The 13,017-nt window shown below is 36.2% G+C and overlaps 1 protein-coding gene across 1 annotated transcript; it reads right to left on the bottom strand.

Moving 5' to 3' along the window:
- Nucleotides 1-1,409: 1,409 nt before the first annotated feature.
- On the bottom strand, nucleotides 1,410-12,220 carry aqp9b (aquaporin 9b). Its single transcript, XM_059530045.1, has 6 exons — nucleotides 11,950-12,220; nucleotides 10,806-10,932; nucleotides 6,387-6,524; nucleotides 5,575-5,693; nucleotides 5,030-5,247; nucleotides 1,410-1,848 (listed from the first exon to the last, which is right to left on the bottom strand). Exons 1-6 carry the CDS (start codon nucleotides 12,049-12,051, stop codon nucleotides 1,680-1,682), a joined length of 873 nt encoding a protein of 290 aa, XP_059386028.1. The 5' UTR covers nucleotides 12,052-12,220; the 3' UTR covers nucleotides 1,410-1,679.
- Between the last annotated feature and the right edge of the window lie 797 nt (nucleotides 12,221-13,017).

Below are 13,017 nucleotides of genomic sequence, written 5' to 3'. Positions count from 1 at the left end.
CTACTGAAACCTAAGCTGAAACCAGCCTAAGCTGATTCTCTTATGATGGTTTTAAAGTGGTCTTGGCCACTTTTTTTAAGCAGGTCAGGCTGGTCTTAGCGTTTTTGTTTTTTTTACTGAATCAACTGGTTTTAGCTGAATTTGCATAGAAACATGCTAACAACATGCTAGTAACTTGTTAATCATGTTACCAACATGCTAATCATGCTAGAGACATGATGGTAACTTGCGAATCATGCTAACAACATTCTTGGAACACCCTGAGTACCCTAGCAACCACATAGCAACACCCTAGCAACCACTCTGGGTACCCTAGCAACTAGAAACACCTTAGATAAATAGAAAGAAAGAAAGGTAGAAAGAAAGAAAGAAAGAAAGAAAGAAAGAAAGAAAGAAAGAAAGAAAGAAAGAAAGAGAATGTTTACTGTTTACAACAGGAAACAGGACAGAGAGTTGTGCCTGTGTTTGTATATGGTCCTACATTATGGGTATTGTGGTGTTCTCTACAATATATGGACCAAATCACCACAAGTATAGAATTACCACACCATCTTGACCTTGTGGGCACACATAAACAGCTTATAAATCATACAGAATGAAGTTCTTTGAAAATCTAAAAAGGCAAAAAGTTTTGTGTGGGGGTAGGATTAGGGTAAGGGGATTGAAAATATAGTTCATACAGTCTAAAAATCAGATCAGTGCAGTCAGAATGAGGAAATTCTGTCATCATTTCCTGCGCATGAGTTTCTTTCTTCTGTTGAGCACAAAAGAAGATGTTTTAAAGGATGTTGGTCAACAATCAAAATATTATGGAAGTCAATGGCTACCGTCAACTGTTTGGTTACCAACATTCTTCAAAATACCTCCTTTTGTGCTCAACAGAAGAAAGAAACTCATACAGGTTTGGAACAAGTGGAGCTTGGTAAAATTGTTTCTGGTTTGGCTGAATATGTTGAGGTGAATTAATGTTTCTATAGCAACACCTCAGCAACCAACCCAGGTAGCCTAGCAGCTGCCCAACAACACCTTAATAACCACCCAGGGTACCACAGCAACTGCATAGCAACCACCCAAGGTAGCCTAGCAACCCCCTAGCAACCACTCTGAGTACCCTAGCAACCGCATAGCTACACCTTAGCAACCAACCCAGGTAGCCTAACAACAGGTAGCAACCACCCCACCTACTCTAGCAACCACAAATCAATACCTTAGCAACTACCCCAGGTACCACAGGAACACCCTAGCAACCACCTTGAGTATCCTAGCAACCACCCTAGAAGCCACCCCAGGTACTCTACTGATCTGTTTTTTTTGTCTGTTCTTCTGATTGACTGTATTGCCTTCAAAAAAATTCAAACTTTAACCTTTAAAATTAAATTAAAATGAAAACTAAAATTAAGCATTTCAAACTAAAAACCTTCAAATTTCAAGCTATTAAAACTTTTGCAAACTTTCTGGCTAGGCTTTTTCAAGCCAACTTAAAATTTGTCAAGGAACTTTACTATAGAGTTAACACTTGCTGTTTTTCATAGCTGCTTGGTTTTTCATTAACTGACTTGGCAAAAGACTCTGAAAAGAGATCTAGATGAAAAGACAGAGCAGGAGATTGTGTAGAAATACCAGTGCTTATTGTTTGAGGTCTATGGTGAAGGAAAAGAGACCATTCTTTCCATCTCTTTCTAGTTTACGGTGTTCAATTCATATTTATCTTTGATGCTGTTGTCATCTTCAGGGTTTTTCTCAAGCTCAGGGTGATGCAGCTCAATCATCAGGAAGTAGATCACTGCCCCGGCCACACCGCCCACCATCGGCCCGACCACTGGAACCCACCACCAGCCATTTCCAGCACTGAAGACACAGATGAGAATCAAATCAGGACTGGGCAAAATTCTGAATGTATTTTCAAGGAAAATTTCAATTATATTAGAACTGGCCACACACATATAGTGAGTAGTTTAAACTTTTTTGACAGGAAGAACAATTTACTGAAATTCAAAGAAAATTCATCACAGTCACACAAGTTTCATAAAATTTGCTGTTGATTACAACAACCAATTGGCCAAGAACAAATCACGTTTAAGTTGTTTTGTTTATGTATATATGTAGTACATACATAAAATGGACCCAAAGTTTTCAACAATAGTGTGCATACACAGCGGGTAAAATAAGTATTGAACACATCACCATTTTTCTCATTAAATATATTTCTAAAGGTGCTGTTAACATTAAATTTTTACCAGATGATGGTAACAATCCAAGTAATCCATACATACAAAGTTCAGAAATTAAGTTCTGTGTAATAAAGTAGAATGACAGGGAAAAAGTATTGAACACATGAAGAAAGGGAGGTGCAAAAAGAAAGAGGTGCTGAAATCTAGCAGTAATTACAAAGCAGTCTTGCCCCTTGTCAGTGGAAATTAATATTAGTTTGTTCAACTGATGGCCTATCCACAAGTTTTCTATGTCCCATGAGGCATTGCGTCAAAAGTGTGAGCTTCCAGTTCGAAGTAAACAAGCGGTTGTCAAGTGTCACGTACACTCTTTCATTCAACAGCTGACAATCACTAATTCAAGATTTAGTGATACAAACTTGCTAACGATGTGGGAACACAACTTCAAAGGACTTTAAAAGGGTGAAATAACAGTACCTTTACCCTCCGCAGTAGATGGTTGGGAGGATGGCCTTGTATCATGTACGGTAGCATTTTTAGCTATTTTGTAGATTCAGTTACTTAACCTGTGATGGTAAGCCTATGAACAATTTGAAAAGCTCAGAGGTGTATCAGTATCTACACAGTGATAAAGTCGGTTTGATGTTAAGGATGTCAGAAACAACCTTATGATTCTGAAAGTGAACATTGATGGACACCGATCCAGAGCCTACACATATCACATCACTAGGCTTGGGTGCTACTCCAGGTCAGGACACTCCTTTAGTTATGCAGCAGCACTTTTGTGGAAGATCAGTAAAGTAAGGACAATTAAGGCATGGAAATCATTTATTGTGTTGTGATATTATTAATTAACTAATAAACTCACTAAACGGAAGTGTCATTCATGTTCCGTTGCTTCACAGTAGCCTTCACTTAAAATATAAAGTCTAAGATTATTGGATGATAAAACTAGCACACAATGTACTAGGGATGCAAATTCTGGGCCAAAACCTGGATGCACTTGGCTAAAAACCGAAACCAAAAACGCTTTGTAATAATTAATTATTTAAAATAATATAAAGTTATTTTGTAAGTGTTTTAATGAAAGTGACACAAAAATTGGACAGAAAATAAATTAGTATGAAATATCAGCATATTATTTTTATTCAGTATTATCAGAGCGTGTGAGCAAAACATATATGAGTTAATGAGAGGGTAGCATCATTTACATGCGTTGCCCAGTATAGCTGTACTACACCATGTTACACACAGTGGCGCTATTGCAAACAGAAACAAGTTTACTACATAGAAATTTCCTGCCGGCGCGTTGAGTGGACTTTGCTTTTCTAGTGAGCATGAGCGGTACATGAACATTAAACATCAAAACAGAAAATGAGACAAAATTGTAGTCTTTTTAAAATTTTGATGATTATAACTGACAACTAAAGAAAATCCCATATTCAGTATCTCAGAAGTTCAGAAGAACAGCAGCACAGATTGGAAATATAAATATTTTGTAACTTTATAAATGTGTGTTACGGTCACTTTTGATCAATTTATTAATTCTTTACAAAAATCCAGATGCCACTCTTTTTTATATTTTTCAGTTTCATTCAATGACATTCAGACATATTGTCCAAATATATTTAAATAAATGCAATTTTTCTAGGTGGAATTTCGCATTTTGAGAATTTATATCTTAAGTAATATCTAAAGAATTTATATTTGAACATTTTCGGGACAAAATATTAATTGAAAGCATGCATTTCTTTGAATTTCATTTCATTTTTGTTTCTACATCAATTGTCCATTACAATTGCATTCTTTACTCCCTCAATTCAAACTTAGAGCTGAATTAGAATTGAAAGGCATTCTCAATCTAATTCAGGACATTACAAGTGTATCCTGAGTTGTTCAGCTGTCAGAATGGTGGACGATGTCAACAGTGTTGATGTCCAGCTGTATAGACACTAATGCTTTCATTACTGTAATCTGTGCTTAGTGTGTCACTCCAGTGCTCCAGCACTGTAGCACTCTTTCCATCCCTCAATCCCTTGATCCTTTTATAGGCTACTGAGAATACAAGTGCTCTCTGTCCTTGAACCTTCTCTACAAACAGGTTGGCAAACGTAACTGTAAACAAATGCATTGCCACCTCATGCAGACGCTTTGCTGAACTGAACTTAAGTAATTATCATGCTCACTGTTTATAATGTTTGTTCCAATGATAACACCAGAGCCATTTGGCCTCCGGTAACCCCTAATTGGTTTTCAAATTAGAGGCTACAGTGTTTTGAAGGGTTTTCACTGCTGAAATGTGTGATTGTAAACACAGCCGTTCGATCCTTTTGGTGTAGAACTGTGCACAAAATCTGACACTTCTTGCTGTTGAAGAGCAGAAACTAAATTTATCTCTCTTTAAAAATGACCGAGAAAATTAGACTTATAGTTAAAGAGTTATAGTAAGAATACAAATAAAATGCATCCTGTCTTTGGTTGTGTATATTCATGAAAGAGGAATTCAGGCTGCCTCACGAGTCACGTACATTTTTAAAATTGCTCTAATATGCGGGAGACACACAAGTGCATTAAAAAATTCATTTGCTCTGTCAGAAGAATGATGATAGGCCTTTGCACTTAGAATCTATTTGGAGATTTAAAAGGTACGTTAGTGGGCAGTGTGCCTGTTTCTCACATGCTGGTTGACTCTTTTGCCACATTGATACATAGTAACAGTTCTAGCTGCATTGTGTTATTGTACGCACCCAAAGATTTCCTGTTACAGTATAAGCAAAGATACAGTGAAGGGAAGAGGCAGAGAATCTGAACAAACAATAATAAAAAGAATATGTTAATGCATAGGGGGTTTTCTGTACCTGAACACCTCTAGTCCCCATCCTGCCATAGCAGTGAAGAGCCGAGGTCCCAAGTCTCTGGCAGGGTTGATGGGATAGCCACAGTTCAGTGCCATGGACACTCCGATAGCCAGGATGCTCAGACCAATAACCAGTGGCTCCATTCCTTTAGGTGCCCCAATATTCTTCTTATCAACAATGGCTAAAATACAGAGGACCAGGGCACCTGTGCCAATCACCTGTAAATAGAGACTAATGAGCAAAATATTCTTGGAAGCTTGTAGTAAGAAATAAAATTGAGAGAGAATGTTATTGTTAGTTATAATTATAACTAACTAGTTATTTTTATTCTTGAGATGGAAATGGGCTTTCAAAGTTCTCCACCTGAGATTTATATGATTATGATTTATATGTATTTGTTCCCACCTTTTAATTCCCTTCTTAAAATACAACAGTTTATAAGACGAAGCACATGCATTAACATTGGAGTGCTGTTTAATTTCGTTGCATAATCACTAGTGAGATTATTTGATCTTTAAAAAAAAACAAATGGCTGTTTCAATCACCTGATCAATGAATCCATTTAACAATGAGAGATCTTCACGTGGATATGAGGCAAAGACACCTGCTGTGGCGTTTTCACCAACTACAATTAGTTTTCCATCAGCAAAATTCGCGAAGGCACCTATGGACAAGAGAAACAGCTTTTCAACTAGAGAACGATTTTAGAAAATAATTCATAGGTAGTAATTGACTGTTTAGTGTAATTGTAAAATAATTAAAAAAATAAAATCATAAAATAAAACTTCTTTTTTTTTATACTATTGCAATCTAGAAAAACTAGGCTACTCTGTAACATACCTTTTTTGGAGTAACTTGACCAGTCTACTTTTATTTTTATCTTAATCTAACAAAGATCAAACCAAACCAGACATAAATGTTTATATTTTGTTTGAGATGTGCATGTGTATTTTGTGTGCATGCCTAATGTCATGCCAAGGGTCAGAAAAACCTAAAACACTTTTTTTATTTTTCATGTTAACAGATATGTACAGGTTGCACTGAAAACAATATCACTTATTATATTTATTATTAAGGGGAAAATGTATATGTTTTGCCATTTTGTTCTTCCGGTTTAAAAGGAAAGCAGAACCAACGTCATGAAATGTGACTGAAGTTGTGACTGACTGGAAAGTAAGCATCTGCGTCATTCATTTCTAAGCTTTATTAGAAACCACATTATTCATAAGAATGAGCTCTTTCAGTCCAATCAGTGTGACCAGTGCTAAAACAGCTATACCTTTAACAAACTAATAAGAAGTTTGCCTTACAAATCAATTAACAGGAAGCAAAGTGTAGAAGTGTTCTGAAAACTTACCATAGTACAGACAGAAGACAGCACAAGACCCTGCAAAGGCACCTAGAAATTGGGCTGCCACATAGACAGGAAATTTCTTTAATGGGAGTTTCCCCAAGACAACCATAGCCAGAGAAACAGCTGGGTTCACATGTCCACCTGCAATGAGATGCAGCAGTTGAGAGACTGCAACATTTTGATGAGAGCAAATGTGTGGTGATTTTGTATTGATTGAGGTTTACATAAAAGCATGCTGAGGTTTTTTGTAGTATAGATTGTCATCTATTAGATTCAAAAGAGCACGCTGTGTCATAAATCTCACACTCACAATTGTGCTTTCTCTAAATGCTATATAGGTGTATAAGTATACTCTCACTTTCCCGCTCTTAATCCAGAGTGTTCCTTATAAACACTGGCTGCAAAAACTAGTTGAGGTAGTCAATGGGAATTGGGTCTGACATAATCTGCCTAAATCCTCAGACATCACTGCATGGCTTAGAGGAGTACCTTAGCTTTGACATAAGAGCACTCAGGCCTGCAGAACTGTCTCTGACGGAAAACACTGGCCTTTCCTGTCCCACCTGTTTTCTCAAACATTTGGTAGCTGATTAAATAATAAAAAATTTGACCCATGATTAAACAGGAATCCAATCATGTTGTTTGCATCTTTTGGAGAATCTAAAAAGCATAATAACAATACTGCACATTAAAACACAACTGATCGCTTAAGGGAAAATATTTTTTGTCCATTTTGTTAAAAACCAAGATGAATTTTGTTCATTCATAAAAATTATTATTTTTTTTTTATAAAAGAAAGTATATTTTCAATTAGGTATTTGTGTAGAGTCAGTTAACAGTAGCCATTGATATTCATTATGTGGATAAAAATACTATGGAAGTCAATGGCTACCATTTCCAACATTATTCAAAATATCTTCTCAACAGAATAAAGAAGCTCATATAATTTTGGAACAACTTGAGGTTAAGTAAATGAATAGAGAATTTTCATTTTCGGATAAACTAGCCCTTTAATAATAACAGGCCAGTGCACCTGACTTCCACCTGGGACATATGCTCCAGAAAAGCTCATTAGTTCAATACTGTAGTCATCATCACATCATATAAGATTATCAAAGTCATGTGTGCTGCTGGGCTAACCAACTTATTCATGCACAAATGCACACTTTTGGCAACTTTTACTGCAGAGCTCTGGCTATATTTAACATCACATACATATATATGTACTGTATACAGTACATGGCTCTGTCTCCCCTTGTGACATACTGTACAGAGAGGAGTGAACTCCTGGCAGCATGAGGAGCAGATCTGCAGCTTAATACTCATGACCTCTGATAATTCAGTTGCATGCATCACCACAATAACACATGCACAATTGTGTGCTTGAAGTCTAAAAACCACTACCGAATGATAAACCACAGGGTCTCATGCTCCTCCACACATTTCCCCTGAACAACCTGACCTGCAACACCACAATCATTGCCCTTTTATTCATGATTATTTTTTTTTACTTCTTCTGCATGTCATCCTCCAATTGTGCAATTGTTATAAAAACAATCATTTAAAAAAATGGAAACATGTGAAAAAGTGCAATGATTAATTATTACTATTAGTAAAGGGTTAGTTCACCAATAAAAATTAAAATTCTGTCATTAATTACTTACCCTCATGTTGTCCCAAACACATAAGACATTCGTTCATCTTCAGAACACAAATTAAGGTATTTTTGATCAAGTATGAGAGCTCTCTGACCCTCCATAAACAGCAATGCAACTGCAATGTTCCCAGGTCCAGAAAAAAAGCAAGGACAAATATTAAAATAATCCATGTGACATCAAGGGTTTAACCATAATTTTACGGAGCTACAATAATTATTTTTTGTGCGCAAAGAATACAATAATAACATAATTTATTCATCAGTTCTTCTCCCCGAATTACAGTCTTCCGCCATTTTGGAGAGTACCCCAGAACAGAATCAACGTAATGAGTGCTATTTACGTTCAGTACTACTTACTATTCAGGACCTGGGAACAATTCATCACAGAATTTTCATTTTTGGGTGAACTAACCCTTTAAATAAAAGATCAGTTGTGATGTTAATATGCTAACACAAATAAAAGTGCAAACAAACAAATAACACACATTAATGTATTTTTATTACCATCATCTTTCAGTATTATTATTTTATATAATTATTGTTTTTTAAGGATGAACACACTTTGAGAGTGCTGGTAAACTGTGCACTAAGAGCTTCACTATTTGCTGATTTTTGAAAGCACAGTTCCTGTGTGAACTGAAGTGTGTCCTCACAGTTATGATGCTGACTACTGTGACCCTAATGAGAACTCGGTAAGTCGTCTGGGCCAGGAGAAGGCATCCTGTAGACATCTGGAGGTCCTTTCTGTAGGCACTCAGGGGATGTTTACATGACAACAATTTTTACTTTGTGTTTATAAAAAGTGTCACACACAGATGACAACATTGTCAAAGTGAACCCTGTACACACAGGTCTGTGAAAATGACTAAAAGCACTGTATTATGCATGCCAGGCCAGTAGCTGGCAATGTTGCTTTATAAAGAAACACTATGTGCTTAAGCACATGTGCACATATGGATTCCTATACATTGACACATAATATGTACATACATAACATCAGCTTCTACACAAATTTGTAGTTTATAGTTTACACAGCTGTTTTCGCATACATAAATGGCCAAAATGCATCAAATGTTTTCTGCTTTTAGTTGAAAATGGTGTGCCCAGAGGTGACATTAAGGGATACTTCACCCAAAAATGAAATCAGTGGTTCAACTGTAATGTTATGAAGCTACAAGAATACAATTTGTGCGCAAAAAAAAATAGATAAAAATAAATTATTCTCTTCCATGTCAGTCTTCATGCATGCATCATTGCACTCTCAGGAATGCCTGTCAAAGTTTTAAGGGTATAAGGGTATAAGTTTTGTTTTCTTTGTGCTCAAGAAATTAACATCATAATAGTAGACCACTGATGTCACATGGACTATTTTAACGATGCCCTTACTATCTTTCTGGGCATTGAACGTGTCAGTTGCGTGGCTGTCCATGCAGGGTCAGAAAGCTCTCATATTTCTTCCAAAATCTCTTAGTTTGTGTTCTGAAGATGAATAAAGGTCTTACGGGTTGGGAACAGCATGAGGGTGAATAATTAATGACAGATTTTTCATTTTTGAAACTGTGGAAATTGTGGACTATGCCACATACAATGACAGAACATGACATGGTATGTTATGACACCTCCAGTAGTGTTACATGATGCTGTCCGTCAGAGCATAATGTAGAGGGGAATTAATATAGACACTTAACGGCAGAACCATATTTAATTAATTGTATGTTGCTTTCAAACATATCGGAGTTCATTTCTACAACCATTAGGCTTCTCCTTACTGTCCGTTTTATATCTGTCTCATGTCCCGCTGTGTTATTTCAGGGCAACTTGATAAGCTTTTAAACAAATTCCAGGAATCTTCTGCATTATTATAATACATTGTAATAAAAGCTTCACCTCACCATAATCCTTGAGGAATTCTCTTAATGAAGGCCAAACATACATGTCCAGTCTGGTTTATCAAATCCAACACACGCTTCCACTTGACACTAAGTCTTTTCTAAGATTTAAGAGCATGTAATTGACCTATCATTTCATATCATTTCCTTCTCCCCCTGTCCATCACTACAGTATATTTTTGAATATTAGAAAACCAAATGCATTGAATACAATAAGCACAAGGCTTCCCCCTCTATTATGTCGTTCATTAATCCTAATATTTGCACTGAACCAAAAACAACCCTTCACTCTCTCTCTCTTTAGGGTCAAAGGTCTAGTTGTAATACTCGTTATGGGGTATATTTGATCCAGCTGTCTAAGGCTTATTACCGCATGAAAGACTTTTTCTACCTCACTAGCCTTTTTACTCCTTTGACCAGATTTAGCTTTTGATAGAATAAACACACATAAACCACAATAGAGGAATAAATTAATTGGGCTGTTTATGTAGTTTTGATTCGATCATGGATATTGTAGTGTTGCATATGGCGAGTAGGTGGTTTGTGTCACATGTAGATTGAACATTGCATGTTTTGTTAAACATGACGAAAGATCACAAACAACAGTGAAAAACAGCCCTGATGGACAGCTAAATATGACCTTTGAAATGAGAAGATGCTTTGAACTCAACTGTCCCAGACTAATGCCTTTTCTTTATTAAATGCATTTTCATGCATTTTGGAATCTTAAAAGTTCCTTTTAGATTTGTGTGTTATTTCTATTGCAGACTATATTTAACTGACAGTCAGGTAAATTTATTTAAATGCATCAAATGTGCATGTTACATAAGTACAAGTGTATTTTAGTCTTTTCTATTGGCCAGTGAGACCAGTTACCTGACACGCCTCCTGCCATGTACACAGCCAGCATCACCCCTAGAGTAAAGCCAAAGTGGATGGTAAGATTTTCTCCTTGTTTTTCTCTGCTAAGAATAGTCTGGGCCACTGAACCACATCCGAAGAGCTGCAAACAGGAAATGGGCAGAGAGAAGGCAATTTAGGAAGACAATTAGTAAAAAAAAAATTTGATAAGAAAAGCACTCTTGTTGTGGAGCACTTATTCAAAACTAATTAGTAGGACAGTTTGTTCAAATGCTCAGGCCATTATGGTCAGGGCGGCAACCCAAAGCAACAAAATCTGTCATGCTCAATCAGAATCTTTTCATGCAATTAACACCAGTAAAAAACACTGTAGAAACATTCTAAGTGTATTTAATCTTTTAATATCTAATTGAAATTAATTTAAGTCTAAGAAGATTTGCAATATTACTCGCAACTTCAGGTACTAATAATTGTAGTAAAAGTTGTCAAACCTAACATTTAAACATTTATAAAAAACAAACAGTTCACTAAACGGTAATATTAGTCTAATTGTGTAAGATTTATAAATCATGTGGAAGCAATTGACATTCTTGAAAAGTGCCTTTTTTCCCGAGAACAGGACAAATTCTTTATTTTACAGTCAACTTAGCTTGAATGTGTGTCAGCGTGTTCACTTGTTTACACAAGAGCTATAGCAAAAATGTTGTGATTGGAATTATTGAAATGGTATTTTGGAGGACAATTACAACAACAACAACAAAACAGGCACTTAAAACTAATTAGACTAAAACCTTGTAGTTACTGCGATAAAGCCCTTTAAAGCATAAATCAAAGTCATGTGCCATTAAATAGCCATTAGAACTGATCGATAAGACGCATAAATAAGACGACACTTTACATCACTAGAGGGTGTTGCATCTAGTGTATTTAGTCTAAATCATTATGAGGTCACACATATAGCCATTATTACAATAATATAAAATATTAAATGCTTTTTTTTTTAAATGAAAGAATATAAAACTCAACACTACCCATATGACAAGAATTAAATAATTGGGAAAAAATGACACAAAACGTGCAATATTTGACTGAATTGAAATCTCAAAACTTTTAATCTCAGTTTACTTTGATCTTAAATCCTGACAGGCAAAAGACTTACTATTAGTACGAATGTCCCTAGTAATTCCGCCAGAAACTCTCTGATGATGTCCCGCCTCAAGGTGCACCTCTCCCTCAGATTTCTAAAGTTTTCGAGCTCCATACTTCCCCCGACAGCTGAGATGAGATGAGATGAGATGATGTCCGGACAGACAGTTGAAGGCTGATCTCGCTGGAGTAAAGTGTCTAAGGCTTTAACCTCCCCGCCCCTCCTGCTGCTCAGATGTCATTAAACACACTGACAGGACAGGATGGTGCTTCCTCTTTGCTCTCCCTTCATCCATCCTTATCACGCTGAGACAAAGACGAGAGTCCCATCAACCAGTGGAAAATCGTTACGTTTGCGAACATTAAGAAGCGACGTTGGAAATATTAGACTCAGTTCAATTCACATAAACTTTATTGCTAAAGAAGCGTAACTTAGCTAAGTATTACGATTATCAACAGAAGACTTGCTGCAGTTGTAGATACACTTAGGCTATACAATACATAACGCCAAACATATTTATCGAGATCTAATCAAAAATTTAAAAAAAAAAATCAAGTGCAATAATATGACCTTTAGCCTATGAATTAAAGTTGTTTTTGTGGCGCTTTTCAAAAATAAAAAAGATAAACGGTGAATAAAATGCAAGATATAGGCTGTATTCATTGGTAGGTTGCTTTGCAGAATAAAAGTAATTAGCCTACAGTCTTTTTACTGATTTGTTAATGTGCGATTTTTATGAAATCATATCCAAAATGGATGCTATCAGTCAGTATACTTGGCTACATGTTAGCTTAAAACTCATGCACAATACACAAGCAAGTCTGGGTTTATTTATTCTCTAAATATAAATGCATCATATTTTATATGTTTAGCTTACTTGTTTGTTAGTGGGATTTCTGAGTATTATTTTCTAGCTCTCATTCGGAGAAGCATGGACACACTGTAGCACAACTAAGAGTTGTAATACGTATATTTGTCCACCGGGTGGAACTACTTGACAAAGTAAAAACCAAGGAGTTTGACAGCGGCGTCCCGTGACCGTCGGCACAGTCTGTGAAAAGAAGAAGCGATGGGATGCTA

The sequence above is a fragment of the Carassius carassius genome, chromosome 3 (genome assembly GCF_963082965.1).
Source record: "Carassius carassius chromosome 3, fCarCar2.1, whole genome shotgun sequence".
Taxonomy (NCBI): domain Eukaryota; kingdom Metazoa; phylum Chordata; class Actinopteri; order Cypriniformes; family Cyprinidae; genus Carassius; species Carassius carassius.
The sequence above is the reverse complement of the archived record's forward strand: the minus strand, read 5'-3'. Positions and strand labels throughout refer to the sequence as shown.

Bases quoted from the DNA above. Each gene is read 5' to 3' on its own strand.
- aqp9b (XM_059530045.1), bottom strand. From the start codon at position 12,051: ATGGAGCTCGAAAACTTTAGAAATCTGAGGGAGAGGTGCACCTTGAGG. The intron at 6,525-10,805 runs GTAACTGGTCTC...ATCTCATTGCAG, and splicing joins CATGGCAGGAGGCGTGTCAG to GTGGACATGTGAACCCAGCT. The intron at 5,248-5,574 runs GTGATTGAAACA...CTCTATTTACAG, and splicing joins TAAATGGATTCATTGATCAG to GTGATTGGCACAGGTGCCCT.